The sequence below is a fragment of the Cheilinus undulatus genome, linkage group 9, assembly GCF_018320785.1.
Source record: "Cheilinus undulatus linkage group 9, ASM1832078v1, whole genome shotgun sequence".
Lineage (NCBI taxonomy): Eukaryota > Metazoa > Chordata > Actinopteri > Labriformes > Labridae > Cheilinus > Cheilinus undulatus.
Window position 1 is genome coordinate 6,059,767 of NC_054873.1, and position 16,408 is coordinate 6,076,174.

Consider the following 16,408-nt stretch of genomic DNA (forward strand, 5'->3'; position numbering starts at 1 on the left):
TGAGTAACTTGAATCCCAGCAGCAGTTTTTGGGGGTTTCTATTCAAAGTTTTGGATTTTATAGAGTTTGAAAGACGCACGCCGGGTCGAGGAGACAAGTCGGAGCGTAACAGAGAGAAAGAATTGTAGCAAGAATACTCACAATGCTGGGAGGAATAGTGGAATATTCACCCTCTGCCATGACTTTCAGTTATCCGGTGAGACCGTGGCTGCTTCCGCCATGACAGTCCACATGTAGCAAAGCCAGTGCTTTGCCTCACTGTGTCTTCACCCCATATTTTATTTTATTTTATTTTTCAATATTTGTCTCACCGAAATGTTTCAAAACATTAAAACCTACCGGGCTCTATGGGAAGAAGTCATTGTTCACTAAATCTAATAACTGATTCTTCCACCCTTAGTAGCAACGACTGCAAGCAAGTGTTTGTGACAACTGGCATCGACTCTTTCTCATCACTGTGGAGGAATTTTGGTCCACTCCTCTTTGCAGAATTGTTTTAAAGGAGACATATTTTACCCCATTAAGACAAGTTTATATTGGTCTCAGAGGTCCCCAAAACATCCCTGTGAAGTTTGTTGCTGAAAAAAACACTCCAGTATTGGATTTTTGCATGTCTAAAAACCCCTCTGTTTCAGCCCTTCTCAGAACGAGCTGTTTCTGTGTCTGTTGCTTTAAATGTTAATGAGCAGTCTGACTCTATCCTGACCACGCCCCTCTCAGGAAATGGATGTGGCACTCCTTCTGTTACAATGTTACAGACATTTTTATCCAAAGTTATGGTCCTGACTGGGATTTGAACCATCAACCCACTATACCAAAGTTAGCAGGGTAACCCACTGAGCTATCCAGCATCGTGGTTAGAACTTTGAAAAGTTGATAAAAGCTCCACGCAGGGTGGAACTTTCATCCAAGCGAGGAGGGCCAACCAAACCTGGGGGTGGGGCTAACTCCCCACATGACATCATGAGGGGAAAAGCTGAGAACGTCGTGTTTCAGCACAAATTGCGGGGATTGTGGACAGGCCAGAGTCACATATTTTTGTTAGAAAAGCCTGAAAAGTGATTTTTGAATAATATGTCCCCTTTAAAGGTGCAGCCACATTGGAGGGTTTTCCAGCGGGCTCTGGCTACTGGTTGCATGCTCTTGCACTGCAAAATGGTGGCAAAAATACAGAGGCTTTCTGGGTTTAACACTTCAAACATTTTTGAAAGAGCCTAAATTTGAGACATTGTTTTGTGGCCCATTTTTTACCAAAACTCGCTGAATTCTGGAGATAAAATGTACCCATCTTTTATGCCATAAAGCGTAACTTCCTGGCTGGTACAACCAGTGAGTCCTTAAAAGAGCAATGTTCACTGAAATCACTGGAGGCTCATGCCACTTCTACTGCTGTTTACCTCATACAACTCATTTTCAAAAATACTAAAATATCTGTTTAACAGAAAACACTGGATGTGTGTATATTCTTGCGTCACAAACCTGGAGTACCTTTTTCAGAGCATATATCCCTCACAACAAGAAATTTATTTATGAAAACCAAACGTTGGTTTTCTGTTTAGTGAATCCGCCTTATGATGTGACATTTGAATTGAACAGAGTCCTCAGTTTAAAACTAGAACTAGTATAGAGAAGCCTGTGGAGGTTTAGGAAATATCTGAGATACAATAAGACCTCAGTTAAAAAATATATAATACAGGAATGGTCCCTTTTTAAAATAATAAAGATATTCTACGTATTGGCTCTTTAAATGGCACTAGAAATGACCTTTGGGGCCTGATCTGGCCCCAGGGCCTCCAACTGAATAGCCCGGTTGTAGAGATTGTTGCTGTCCTTGAGGGGGATTTAACCTCACTGAATGAGGAGGCTGAAATGTTGGGGATGCACGCCTCTTGGGCCAAAAACAAAGATCCGGGCATTCAGGGACATCTTATGAGGCTGAGCCAGGCTGCACCACGCCACATTTAAATGGTTCTTCTGGGGATTTTTCTGTGTCATTGGCAAGACCGTGTGTCTAACGCTGATGTGCTTGGGGATGGATGTTGGATGGATGGATGGATGGATAGACTCAGAAAAATCCTCTTTCTGTCACATTCTGGTTCTGCCATGTGATTGACTGAGTAGATATTTCAGTTACTGAACAGCTGATCAGGTGTACCTAATGAAGTGGACGGTGTGTGTAAATCTAATGAAAAGTTTTTTAGGTTAAACTTTTCTGCCTCCTCTTCTCTCTCTTTTTCTGTTCCTCTTCAAACTCAGAGAACTAAACACCACTAAGACACCAGCGAGTGTGTGAGTGTGTAAGTGTGACCTTGGTTGGACTAATTATTTACCCAGAGGATGTGGAAGGTAAGCACGTTTTTCAGCCTCTAATGATTCATAAACAATTTGAACAGAAACAAGTCCATCAGGACCTTAATTAGCTGTGACACACACAAACACACACTCACAAACTTAGGAAAATTCTGAGTATGTTTATGCAAAATTCAAATTCGCAATCCCTGTAGAGACTCCATCCACAGAGGAGACTGAGACGAGGTCAGGAGCTCTGGATGAGTGCAAACTTTGCCTCAAAGTAAGATTAAGGTATGAAGAATAATATCAGCACACTGTTTTAAAATCTGAAAGTATTACAATCAAATAACCAGAAAACTTTTATTACACTAACAAAACGAAAGACACTGATTTGTATGCACCCCAAGTCCCAAAAAATTGGGCCACCTGCCTGCCTCATACTGCCATCTGGTAGAGAGCAACATAAAACCCTTTAATTCTCCCAGACTGTTTAATACTTTACTAGTCACTCTCACTAGAGCCATATTTGACCAAAGAGTGGTCCTGAAAGCCAGGAAATTCTAGTACCATACTGTTCTGAATGAAGTACCATAAAATAAGAGCCAAAATTTGCAAGACAGTCTGGCTTTAGAGTGTACACATCCCAGAACGGAAATACACATTGAATTGGTCTGATTGCTGGAAAAAGCTTGTCCTCTATGGAAGTATTCTGAAGCAACAAGTGTAGCTAATGTAGCTCTGTTAGCTGCATAAGCAGTGTGGGCTTTAGAAAATACAGCTACAGCTAATGTAGATATGTAAAAATAATATAGCTACATAGTTAATGTAGCTTTGTAGCTGATGCAGCTAATGTAGCTATGTAAATAATATAGCTACATAGCCAATGTAGCTTTGTAGCTGATGCAGCTAATGTAGCTATGTAAATAATATAGCTACATAGCTAATGTAGCTTTGTATCTGATACAGCTTATGTTGCTATGTAAATAATATAGCTACATAGTTAATGTAGCTCTGTTAGCTGCAAAAGCAGTGTGGGCTTTAGAACATATAGCTACAACTAATGTAGTTGTGTAAATCATATAGATACATAGTTAATGTAGCTTTGTAGCTGATACAGCTAATGTTGCTATGTAAATAATATAGCTACATAGTTAATGTAGCTCTGGTAGCTGATACAGCTAATGTAGCTATGTAAATAATATAGCTACACAGCTAATGTAGCTTTGTAGCTGATACAGCTAATGTAGCTATGTAAATATATAGCTACATAGTTAATGTAGCTTTGTAGCTGATACAGCTAATGTAGCTATGTAAATAATATAGCTACACAGCTAATGTAGCTTTGTAGCTGATACAGCTAATGTAGCTATGTAAATATATAGCTACATAGTTAATGTAGCTTTGTAGCTGATACAGCTTATGTTGCTAAAGCTAAACTCACAGAGCAGCTACATAAGTTATTTTATCTATGTAGCTTAGATAGCTTGAGCTGTGTTTACAGAAGCTCAGGATTATTGCTAAAGGTAATTTAGCTACAGATAATTCAGCTACATAGCCAATGTAGATATATAACTTACACAGCTTTGTAGCTAACACAGCCATATGATGTGTAGCTATGTAGCCAAAGCTCACAAAGCAGCTATGTAAGCTTTAGCTACATTTGCTTAATCTCATTGATAAAGGTGACTTACTTTGGTTTATGTGTTAACATTAACTACATAGCTAGAATAGCTTAGTTAACTTTTGCTACATTAACTAAAGTTCATGTTGCTAAAACTTATTTAGCTCTTGATAATGTAGCCTTGTATCTAACGTAGTTATGTAGCTTATTCAGCTACATAGATTGTGTAGCTAATATAGCTAAAACTACACTCACAGAGCAGCTATATATAAGCTATGTAGCTATGTTAGCTTACGCTAAGTTTGCTTAATTTCATGTTGCTAGAGGTAAATTCGCTACATTTGTAACTATGAATGCTAGCTATGTAACGCTAACTATGCATGCTAGCTATGTAGTTGGTGTTTGCTACATTTGGCAGTTCTCATATTGCTTACACTTACAGAGCTCTAGACAATGTAGGCACATATCTTATATAGCTATGTAGCTAATGTAGCTAAATCTAAGCTCACAAGTCAATTATGTTAGCTAAGTAGTTGTGTTAGTTTTAGCTGTTTCCTAAATCTCAGTTCGCTAAAAGTAACTACAACATTGGTATTTGTTGTAACATTGACAAAATAATTAGCTTTTTCTACATTTTTCTACAGCTCATGTTGCTACAGCTCATTTATCTCTCGATAATATAGCTATATAGCTAATGTAGCCACGTAGCTAATGTATCTTAATCTAAGTTTACCTGGCAGCTATGTAAGCTATGTTTGCTAAATCTCACATTGCTAAAGCTAACTTAGCTACATTGACTTATGTAGAACCATTAACCACATAGCTACCATAGCTATGTTAGCTTAAGCTAAACCCAACGAGTCTAAAGCAAGACACATTCGTATAACTACTTCTTAAATAGGTCTTCACTTCAAAATCACGGCACTTCCTTATTGTAATATACGGCGTCTCAGATGAACGGTCTGTGAGATTGGACGTCAGGTTTGAGCGGTCTGCCACCAGACCTCTCCTGAGATTCTGGTATACGCTGCAACACTTAGCAACAATGAAAACACTAAAAAGCACTCTGAAACTGAGGCTGAGTGCTGCCAGCATTATAAAAGAGCAGGCTGTGGACACAGACATGCTATTTTTTATCGTTCCAGTGTGGAATGGAAAGAAATTTTATTTTATACTTGGAGTTTAAATCTGCTAAAATGGTTGGAAAAAATCTGAAAAGGAAAAATCTCTCAAACTCAAACAGACTGATGTTAAGAACTTGTTTTGTTAATTTCCTCAGCGACAGAATGAACCTTCATCATGACAGGAAATATGTGAGACGCTGATGTGTTGTTCTTTTAAGCCTTAGCTGCTGACCGGTGAAGTGAGAAAAATAAAGAGGAAACAGAGATTTGAGTTTTATTTCCTGTCTGATTTGACCTGGATTGCAGGTCTAAGGTTCTAAACCGAGCTGATCCGGGATAAGTCTGCATGCATCCTCAGAGCCACAGCTTTGATGTGACTCCCTGCTGTCTGAGAGGGTTTCAAGATGGTCAGAGAGCGCTGACATGGAGCTCATGTGGTCACAAGAAATCATTCTCTCAGGAAACCTGTGACTACCTGGAAACCACTGAAGCTGCAGTCTACAAGGTTTGTGTCATATGGTTGCTGATGCTTTCTAGTTTTTAACAGAAACACGTCTGAATTTCATCTATCTGAAATCTCACAATCCACCTTGTTGTTTCAAATAAAGTTGTGTAGTTTTGACAGAAGCTCTGGTGAGTCTCAGTTCAGGAGAACGAGGCACAGCCGGAGAACCATGAGGTCAATCAGATGGTGGGTGGAGCCAAATATCAGCTTTACAAATCTACCTGTGGCTCAGGTGAGCATGTTTAACAAAGAAAACACTAGAAAACAAAGCGGCATTAACATGAAGCTGTGTGTCAGATTATTTCTCTGTCTACTGTTTGGATCTGCAGCAGCTCAGGAGCTGTACTGGGACCAGTTTGAAGACCAGAAACCAGACCAGACTGAAGTCCAGGAACCTGCAGGTAAACATGATCGATATAAATTAAATTTTTTTGATATTTGCTGTGCAATTAAACTAAGAAGTTTGCTAATGTGCAGAAAAGAGAGTTCAGCTATCACTTATTTCCTCTTGTGTGTGGTTGGGCCTTTAAGAACAGATTGTGGTTAATAATTCAGTGACCTAATACCACCTACAACTATTTTAAAAAGTGTACCAAATAGGGATCATAGTAGGGATGTTTTTCTCTATTCCAGCAATTCCTACATCCCTTCACCTCAGATTGTTTTAGTACGGTCAAGATTAATGTCATTTTAAATCAGTTTTAAAGACAAATTTAGTTTTAACCCTTGTTTCATTGGGTTAAATCAGTGATTCTCAACCTTTTCAGCCCATGGCCCCCAAATTAAAGGTGCCAGAAGACCCCACTGTACCTGGAGATGGTTGAACACAGCCATGCACATTCAAGAATAGTCATGTGTAGACAAGGCCGCCCATAAGGAGGGATAAATGGGTGAGCCTTCTGAGCCCCAGCCAAACTGGGGGCCCATGGAGGTCAGCAAAAACCATGGTCCACTGTAAATTAAGCTGTGATATCCATACTTTATATTTAACCTGAAAATAACCACTCTTATCAAAGAAACAAATATCTTTCTTAATCATTTGTGTAGTACATAGCCGTCATAAAAACGTAAATCCCTTCTAGTTTAAAAAAAAAAAATTAAATAGGTTAATAATGGCAAAAAATGGTGGAAAAGGAGGTGAAACTGGATTTTAAAAGTAGAAGAAATGGGTTAGAAGTGGCAAAAAAGAGATTAAAATAAAACAAGTCACAAATTGTCATAAATAGTGGTAAAATGGAGTTAAAAAGTGGCTGAAAAGGCTTCAAATGGGCAAAAATGGGTGGACATTTGGTGAAATAGGATGAAAACTCGATATTAACTGGCAAAAAAGTGTTAACTGGGAAAGGAAAAAAGGCAGATATTAGCAGAAATTGGTTAAACTGGCAAAAATGGGCATATCAGATAGTGAAATGGAATGATTTGAAATTTCCACTTGTGAGACTAATAAAGGAATCTTATTTTGTCTTATCTCAAATGTGGCCAAAATGGGAAAAATTGGGTGTAAAAAGAGGTAAAATGGAGTTAAAAGTGGCAATAATGGGTCAACAGAGGCAACATTAGGCTTAAGTGGTGACAATATGCAAAAAAAAAGTTTTTAACTGGCAAGAAAGTGTTAAAATTGGTAGGAAAAAATGATGAAAATGGGTAAAAATTTGGCTAAATTTGTGTAAAGTGGCAATAGTGCAATTCAAAAAATATTCTTAGGTTTTTTTGGGGAATTTGGAGACTTCCTTGCAGTCTTGCGATCCCAAAGGGGTCCACTGGGTTAAATAACCCAACCTAATCTTAGTGATTTCAACAAATGTGTTTTGTATTTATAATCCTGTTTATACATATTAAATGTTGCTTTTACATAGCATTAGTTGGAGTAGTGATATAGTAAAAAAAAATCAAAGAGACCAGATAACGGGGGAAGTCCTTATTGTACGTTATGTACCTTTTTAAACGGAATAAAAGCTGGTCTAATGCATTTAATGCTGCTTTCCTGCATGTCTTTCATCTCTGTTTCTGGCTCTATTCATTCTCCTGCTCTGTGAATAAAGGTATAAAAAAAGCCACAAAAATATCTCAAAAACAAAAAAAAAGTTATTCAGTGGATTTTAACCAGCTTGAAATATTCAGGGTTTTTGATGAAACATTCAGCGCTTTAGCTGTCAGACCTGCTTGCCTACAAAATGTGACCCTGTAAAGTCAAATAAATCTGTACTTAGGTTTGTTGATAAAACTTTTCTCCAGGATGGTGTGGGCATGCCTGTTATTTGAGTTGAAGCCACGCCCACTCAGGAGAAATACAATCAGTACAGTTTGTGGTGTAATCCTTTGTGAAAAATCAGCAAATTCACATTTTGTTACAAGCAGGTATTAATAGATCAGTACACAGATCAAGAATCCAATAGGTAGGTGGGGAGTAAAGAAAAATATGTTTGTATGTATGCAGGTATGTATTTATATATGTATACATAGTTACATGTCTTCTTTGAGATGCCTCAGACTGGTTGTTGTACAACGAAAGAAACTGTCCAAGCATAGATCATAAATCTGTCATTTATTACATTTTCTCCCTTTGTCATCTTTGGTTCATTCTGCTGCTCTTGCATTTTAAAGGCTCACTGCTGCCCCTTGTGGCTGCAGAGTAGGAAACAAATCCCAGCCAGTAAGAGCTGCAGTTATGACCCACATGATAGTAAATTTAAATGAAGGGCTTTTAAAATTGCTCCAGTAAGAAAAGAGCATAAAATGCTTCTTGTCTTGGTAATAATTAAAACTGAAACAAACTCTCACACTTCTACTTTCTGAATGAACTCCCCTCCCTCCTCTCAGACGTCCTCCAGCAGAAGCAGTCCTTCAATGAGCCGTTTTCCTGGAGGTTTCCTGATCCTCCACCTGAGGACGAGCCACAGTACCCCCCAGAGTTTGAGCTGAAGATTCCCACCGCTGCCAACAGCGTCAGCGCCGTCTGTGGGGAGAGCTCTGTGCGCGTGGAGGCCAAAAAGGACCTGCTGGGGATCGGGAAACCTGTCCAGGCTGCAGAGGTGACGCTGGGAGGATGTCCGGCCACAGAGGAGGACACTGAAGCTCAGGTCCTGATCTTTGAGGCGGAGCTGCACGGCTGTGGGAGCCAGCTGCAGGTGGGGAACTAACAATGTGGCTTCAAGAAGGTCTCTTTCATATTAAAATTCTTTGGACTCTTCAGCTGCTTTCACACATGCACACCTGAAAACCTCTGTAAAAGTCTGTCCATGAAATCTTAAATTTGAAAGCATTAGCCCTGAGGCTACAGCTAAACCCTTCGGTGTTTTTTTTTTTTCAGATGACCGAGGACTCGTTCGTCTACATCTTCACACTACTCTACACCCCGACTCCACTGGGAGACTCTCAGATCCTCCGAACCAGAGACGTCTCAGTCAGCATCCAGTGTCACTACCAGAGGTCATAGAAAAACCTGAAATATTCCCATTAACACTGAAATGTTCTTTAAACTTTTTTGCTTTTTTCTGTTAATGCTGCTTTCAGGGAGCACAACGTGAGCAGCGATGTGTTGAAGCCAACCTGGACTCCATTCAGCATCAAGAAAGCTGCAGAGGAAAACCTCTACTTCTCCTTCAGACTCATGACTGGTGAGTGCTCGGGACTATGGTATTAGCATTTGATCAAATAGGTTGACTGTTAAAGTATGAGAAAAGTATAGGTTTATATATTTGTTTTTCTGGTCTGGAATTTAAAATTGATTTATTTAAAATAGTGCTTTTATTCCCTGTCTTCCAGATGACTGGCAGTTCCCTCGTCCATCCACTCAGTTTTTTCTTGGAGACATGATGAGGTTTGAAGTTTCAGTCAAGCAGTTCCACCACGCTCCTCTCAGAGTGATGGTGGACAGCTGCGTGGCCACTGTCGCCCCAAGCATCGACACCGTCCCTCGATACGCCTTCTTGGGAAATAGCGGGTAATTTTCCTCTTCACTTTTATTTAACCCTCTGGGACCAGTGTCGTTGACAAGAGGAGACACGTGTTGTTGAACCATAAATCATAACCACCTGGTTGTTTTTCCCTCTTAAAGCTCTCCACTTTTATAGACTTACAGAATGTTTTCTAGCAAGCCTGGATCTTGGGTGACTTTCAGGGGTACGGGGTAAGTTTGAGGACATCCTCAGGTCTCAGGTTGAGGTGTGAGGTGTCAGGTGTCATACGAAAAAGCATCAGGTCTCAGGTAAAAGGTGTCAGAAAAAACGGTGTCATTATAGATCACTGTAAGTTGTCATTAGATGCTCTAAGTAAAGTGATTCCTGTATGCTTATTTTTTCCTGATGCCTTTTTTACTGAGACCTGACACCTTTTTCTTGACACCTTTTTCCTGAGACCTGACCCTTTATCATGATGATTTTTTGTTTCTGAGACCTGATGCCTTTTTTCCAGAGACCTGACACCTTTTTCTTCATGCCTATTTTCCTGGGACCTGACACCTTTATGTTGATGCTTTTTTTCCTGAGACCTGACGCCTTTGTTTCACGCCTATTTTCCTGAGACCTTTTTTCTTAGACCTGACACCTTTATGTTGGCACCTTCTTTCCTGAGACCTGACCCTTTACGTTAATGCTTTGTTTTCCAGAGACCTGACACCTTTTTCTTGACACCTTTTTCCTGAGACCTGACCCTTTATCTTGTTGCTTTTTTTCCTAAGACCTGACACCTTTTTCTTCACGCCTATTTTCCTGTTACCTTTTTTTTAGACCTGACACCTTTATGTTGGCACCATCTTTCCTGAGACCTGACCCTTTATCTTCATGGTTTTTTTCCTGAGACCTGACACCTTTTTGTTGATCCCTATTTTCCTGTGACCTTTTTTTCTGTGACCTGACACCTTTATGTTTGCACCTTTTTTCCTGAGACCTGACCCTTTATCTTGATGCTTTTTTTTTTCTGAGACCTTTATTCCTGAGATCTGTCACCTTTTTCCTGAGACCTGACATCTTATCTTGGCTTTTTTTTCTGAGACCTGATACTTTTTCATGTGACACCTAACGCCTCACTCCAAGACCTGAGGATGACCTAAAATGTGCCATATTAGCTGTTCCTATCCCAGAATGCATTGTGACAGAGCTGTGATATCCAACAGTAGGCTCTTCCTTCGTCACATCATGCTTTGCCAACCAGCTCATGCAAACACTTGGAAACTGTAGGAGAGGGCCTGAATGACTCAAAATGGAAAGAAAGAGACACAGGCTACATTCACACTGCAGTTAAAAGTGACTTGAATCTGTTTTTTTTTTGCTCACATGTGACTCCTATCAGATTTTTTTCTGACAGTGTGAACAGCACAGGTCACATTAAACCTGACCTTTTTGAATCAGAATCAGGCCACTTAAGTATGTGGTTCTAAATAAGATAAGTATCTGGTCTCTTGACTGCAGTGTGAACAGGCAAACAAAAAATCAGACCTGAGAGAAGCTCAGAAGTGAGCATTAAGGCCTGCAGTGTGAACGTAGCCACAGAGAGGCTGTGACGTGTTCCTTTGTGTCACAGCAGACAGGAACTTCTTTTAATAATGACTCAAAAAAAACCTTTTTGGTCCTAAAGAGATTGGAGAACAAGTTTGTGCAGACCACCCTCAGAACTGTCTGGGCCCCTGAAAAATCCAGGGTAGGGCCCTCCTGAATGATGTCAATGTACGTGTGTTGGATCGGTAGCATTGGGGCTTGCATCCTGGCTAACAGTTATTTCATTTTGGAGCTGAAAAGTGTTGTTTTTGGGTTCTGATGTTGAACACACTTATTCATGCCACTCTATAAATCCCTTTTAATTACTGTATCTGCCTGTTTATTCCACTTGTATCCCATTGTAGCCACTTTTTACCTGCTTTTCATAATTTTCCCTCACTGTTTTGCCTTACTTGACCCATTTTTTCCACATTAATCCCATTTCCAGGTCCACATTTTCCCCATTTTGCCTCTTGTAATCCATTTTGCTACTTTTTAACTGCTTTTCACCATTTTCCCTCCATGTTTTCCCACCGTGACCCACTTTTATTCCATTTTAGCCTTTTTCTAACCACTTTCTACATTTCCCCACCCCTATTGCCTTTCATGTCCTATTTTTCCATCTTTTAACCAATTTCTGACACTTCTTTTTATCATTTTCCCATCCATTTTTGATCAATCTTAACCCATTTTTGCCAGTTATTTTATGATTTTTCCCTCCGTTATTTTAGCTTCCTCTTCTTTATTCTCTGGCATCCTGACATTTGTGCACATCATGGCTTAGCTATGAAGTCTGACGTTACTTTCCAAATATTTTAGTCAGTTTCCCCATGAACATCTGTAACATTAGAAAAAAAGGGAATTTCAATTTAAGAAAAAGGGTTTCCATTTTAATGAGGTTATAAAGTACTACAGCAACAATAAAGTTCATGTTGTTGCTTTGATAAGAGGGGGTATTATTCAGGTTAAGATAAAACATGGTTATCACATCTTAACTTTACAATGGACCATGATTTTCCTGACTTTCTTGAGCCCCCCATTTGGCTGGGCCCAAGAAAGCTCTCCCTTTATCCTCTCTTAGGCGACCTTGAGCATGCAAGAAAAAGTCCAGGTGAGACACAGGCGTTGAAAAATGTCCCGTTTGGCTTTTTATTTCAAAATCCAAAGAGGATTCTCATCATCCTGTGTTGCATTCAGGTGTCTTATGCTCTGATCTCTCTCTCTGTTGCATTCAGGTGCCTGTTTGACAGCCAGCTAACAGGCTCCCACTCTCGGTTCCTCCCTCGCTCTCAGGACGACAGACTGCAGTTTGAGTTGGAGGCGTTCAGGTTCCAGCAGGACGACAGCGGCGTGGTGAGACTTTGAACACAGTTTGGCACGTTAACGTTTGACATTTCGGCTGTCATTCTTCCTCTTCATCATCCTTATTTTAGATTTAATGTGGTTGTGTCTTTAGATCTACATCACCTGCAGTCTGAGAGCCACAGCAGCGTCTGCAGCTGCTCGTGCCACGAACAAAGCCTGTTCTTTCTCCAACGGGTAAAACACCAACTCTACAACTCCCATGATCCTCTCTGCTGCAAACGAAACACATGCAACATTAGTATTGGGCTTAAAAGCCTTATAAGTATTGAATTTTAGGATTTCATCATTTAAATATATTATTGTGGTTCAGAGGAGGCCCCACACTGACATGCATATGTTGCATTCTTTCACTTTCTCAGGTAATTTCTTCTCTTAATTCTGTCATAATAAATGTGTTGTGTGAGCCCATCTGTGCCCTAGTTCAGGGTACTTGTCAGCAAATAGCTGTAGAGGCTATTCTAAATGTCTTCAAAAGCAGCCGTATCCACGCAACACGGGCTGCTTTCATCCTCTTGAGCAGCACAGTGGAGGTGAAAGTAGGGAGAAGGTGATAGTTGACGTCTTAAACATTGTTAAAATAGAAGCCTGAAGGATGGACTCCACTGTCCTCACAGAGCAGAAACATATGTTGACCTGAGTGGTTGCCGTGGTTGTCTCTTCTTCCTCCTCCTTGGCAGATTTGAAAACCAACTCCGCATATACCACCTCCTACTGTATTGGCCAGAATACATATGCAAGAGCTCAGGCTTGAAGCGTTGTTGCTAATTGAAAGCAGACCAGCAGGGGAGAGAGGGCAGGGATGGGAGGAATAATGCCTTATTTGAAAATGTGCTATATCTATCAAGAAAACAAGCTTTTTTGTGTGAAAGAGAGACTTAACAATCTATCCAAAGACAAAAAAATAGTGTGGTTGCTTCCAGTTTTTCTTTCTGTGACTGGGATTAGAAATAATCATTACATTGGCAAACAAAGGAAGCAGATTGTATTGATGCACGTCCACTTTGATCTGAGTTCTTATGTTCAAAATGTTGTCATTTTGTATTTAGATTTTTGTCTTGAATTCATCAGTTGATGCCCAAACATTTTCATCGGTAAAGGTCACCCGTTTCACGTGCAATCTATGAACAAAAGTATTTGACGTCCTGACCAGCAGGGACACATGTTCTTTAATATGGACCTGCCCCCTTTTGCCGCTATAACAGCCTCCTCTCTTCTTGGTAGGCTTTCCACAAGATTTTGGAGTGTCCCTGTGGGAATTTGTGCCCATTAATTCTGTAGAGCATTTATGAGGTCAGACACTGATGTTGGACCAGAAGGCCTGGCTCACAGTCTTGATTTCAAAGGTGCTGGAAGGGGGTTGAGGTCAGGGCTCTGTGTGGGCAAGTCAAGAACTTCCACCCTGAACTCCTCAAACTATGTCTTTATAGTCATATTTGAAGAGAAAAGGGCCGTCCCCAAACTGTTGCCACAAAGCTGGAAGCATAGCATTGTCCAAAATGTCTTGGTATGCTGAAGCATTAAGATTGGCCGTCACTGGAGATAAGGGGCCCAGCTCAAACCCTGAAAAACAGCCCCATGCCATTATCCTTCATCCACCAAACTTCACAGTGCAGTCAGGCAGGTAGCATCCTTCCAAGGTCTGTCAAACCCAGACTCTCCCATCTGAGAGCCATCTGGCACTTGGCTTTGGACTTGGTGATGTGAGGCATGCATGCAGCTGATCCTTCATGGAAACCCATTCCACGAAGCTGCTACTGCACAGTTTTTATGCTGACATGAATTTGCCCCAGGAATTTTAATTTATCCATTCCATCCATTTTCTATATCTTCCCAGCTGTCATTGGGTGATAGGCAGGGTACACCCAGGACTGGGGGCACCCGCCCCACATTTTTTGATGGCCCATCCAGCGAAAGATGCATAACATGCAGCTCCTGCATATTCAGTTTCCCTATAAGTAGGTTTTTTGTTTTTGCACGTTGACACTACCTACACTAAACTTCGGCTTTGTTGCATCAGAGACCCACAAAGCATGGCCGCCATACCCTGCCTTATATTTACTTACCTGAATATTTGTGCCCAAACATCCAACAAACGCAACAACAAGTACTAGCCAATTAGAGACTGAGTAAGGCGGGTCATGTCTTACCAATCAAAGAAAAATAAAATTTTATCCTGCTGACTTGCGATCATCTATTGAGACCAAAAGGAAAGTATGTATCCTCTTGAGTTTACTCTGCTTTACACCGCTGACTCAGCCCGGTTGGTAAACGCTGCTGATTTGAGTAAAACTGTGATGTAAAAAGAGCCCATGAACTTTGTTAGAATTGTGGGTAAAATTGATGCTTTTCATTGACAGGTGGAGGGAGGCCGGTGGCAGACATGACGTCTGTGCGTGCTGCGATTCAGACTGTGGAACAGGAAGTCAGAGTCACTTCACAGGAACAGGTAAAGATCGAAAAAAACCTTCATCATACAGTCATTGAGCTTGTCACGAGTGTCAACTTGATCTTGCACAGATTGCAATCTGAACACCACATGTAGCAGCAGCATTGAAAAAAAGACATCAAATGCATGAATCAGAGCTTAAAACGACATCCAAGCACCTCCTGCTGTTTGAATAATTATTCCATCAGTTCCATCTAAATATTACAGTCACAGCGTTTTAATTAACGTCTACACAGCCATTCACTGACTTATCTGATGAAATTTGGTTTGATTTTTCTGTAATTTTGAAGGTTTTTTTTCTTCAAGACAAGTCTGTTGGACTTTAACTTGACCAATAAATGTGTACTACACCCAAAAACTCGCAGGACAGCTGTCCTATTTTATCATCAAAAGCCCAATAGTTTCAGATTAACATGTCAGAGTAATACAGCTCCAGTGATTAGAATGATGTTATTTATTGATCTTTGCATCTTTCTATGCCTCTTTATGTTGCTTTTACTGATGCCATTTTGCCGTTGGCCCATGTCATCATGACTTTTATCCTGGGCCATTGATTGTGAGAAAAGAAGCTGATTCATAAATTAAATGTGTATTAAAGTTTGTTTCTGTGTTGCAGGAGCTCAGTGGGAACAGGAAACAGCTGTTGGTCCGATCAAAGTGGAGGAGAGGCCTCTACAGTGAAAAAACGCTACATTATTTTCTTTTTTCTTTTTTTGGTGAAATTAAAGCCCTCATACCTACATGACATTGGATTAATGTGGTTTGTTTTTACATGGTAAGTCTTCAAAGTTTTATTAAAGGAAATGCTGCAGTTAGGGGATGTGACATGAACAAAGGGTCATGCATTCATAACAGGAGCTCAGCTAGGCCCACTAGTCGTAGGACCTCATCACCTCAAAGTGGCGCCGGCCTCACTCTGAGCGTTTTTTCTTCTCTTTCTCTGCAAATCAGGCCGTTATTTGTATGATAAATATAATAAAAGTATGTTTATACAATGTTGACCAAACACAACCTTAAATGGGCGTTACACATTAGAAAATCAACCCTCCAGAAATCTTTTCTTTTTTTTGGAGATCGGTGCCACTTGAAACTATGAAACTCTCATCGAGTCTGTCCCATATATTCACCCACTCTTCTGTCAAACGTCAGCCTCTACCATTGTTTAGTTTGTGGATTTATAATAAAACTCAAAGTTCTAATCAGGAGTTAATTGACGCTGTTGAACTTCCTTGTGCAGATCAGCGGTTTAATAATCAGATCGTGGGTGGAAACAAATAAAGACGATGTATATTTTAAGGTTATTTAATAAAGAAAGGCTACTGATGATAACACTGAAGCAGAAACACAGGAAGAGAAATAATGAGCTGCTGTGTGAGAGGAGAGGGATGAAGGGGTGTGTGAGGGGGCAAGATCAGCTGGTTAGTGTTGGTTTTATTTTGAGGAAAAGACAGACGGCTAATAAAGTGGGATAATGTTATAATGACAATGATGGAAATAAAAACAATCTTTATTATATCAATGAAAAAACATTGTGATTTTTGTGCCTTTTTTCAGATAACTTAGTTTCGCTGAAGAGCACAG

The 16,408-nt window shown here is 40.2% G+C and overlaps 1 protein-coding gene across 2 annotated transcripts; it reads left to right on the top strand.

Moving 5' to 3' along the window:
- The first annotated feature begins 5,670 nt into the window (after positions 1 to 5,670).
- Positions 5,671 to 15,572, top strand: LOC121515082 (zona pellucida sperm-binding protein 3-like). 2 transcript variants are annotated; one of them, XM_041795664.1, is made up of 10 exons: positions 5,671 to 5,774; positions 5,872 to 5,943; positions 8,363 to 8,670; positions 8,853 to 8,971; positions 9,056 to 9,159; positions 9,308 to 9,485; positions 12,252 to 12,369; positions 12,473 to 12,555; positions 14,739 to 14,827; positions 15,444 to 15,572. In XM_041795664.1, exons 1-10 carry the CDS (start codon positions 5,726 to 5,728, stop codon positions 15,506 to 15,508), a joined length of 1,185 nt encoding a protein of 394 aa, XP_041651598.1. In that variant the 5' UTR covers positions 5,671 to 5,725; the 3' UTR covers positions 15,509 to 15,572. The 2 variants fall into 2 exon arrangements, with proteins under 2 accessions (XP_041651598.1, XP_041651597.1); XM_041795663.1 differs by lacking the exon at positions 5,671 to 5,774 and having other exon boundaries at positions 5,781 to 5,943.
- The last annotated feature ends 836 nt before the right edge of the window (positions 15,573 to 16,408 follow it).

Bases quoted from the DNA above. Each gene is read 5' to 3' on its own strand.
- LOC121515082 (XM_041795663.1), top strand. From the start codon at position 5,781: ATGTTTAACAAAGAAAACACTAGAAAACAAAGCGGCATTAACATGAAG. The intron at 8,972-9,055 runs GTCATAGAAAAA...TGCTGCTTTCAG, and splicing joins ATCCAGTGTCACTACCAGAG to GGAGCACAACGTGAGCAGCG. The intron at 14,828-15,443 runs GTAAAGATCGAA...TCTGTGTTGCAG, and splicing joins GAGTCACTTCACAGGAACAG to GAGCTCAGTGGGAACAGGAA.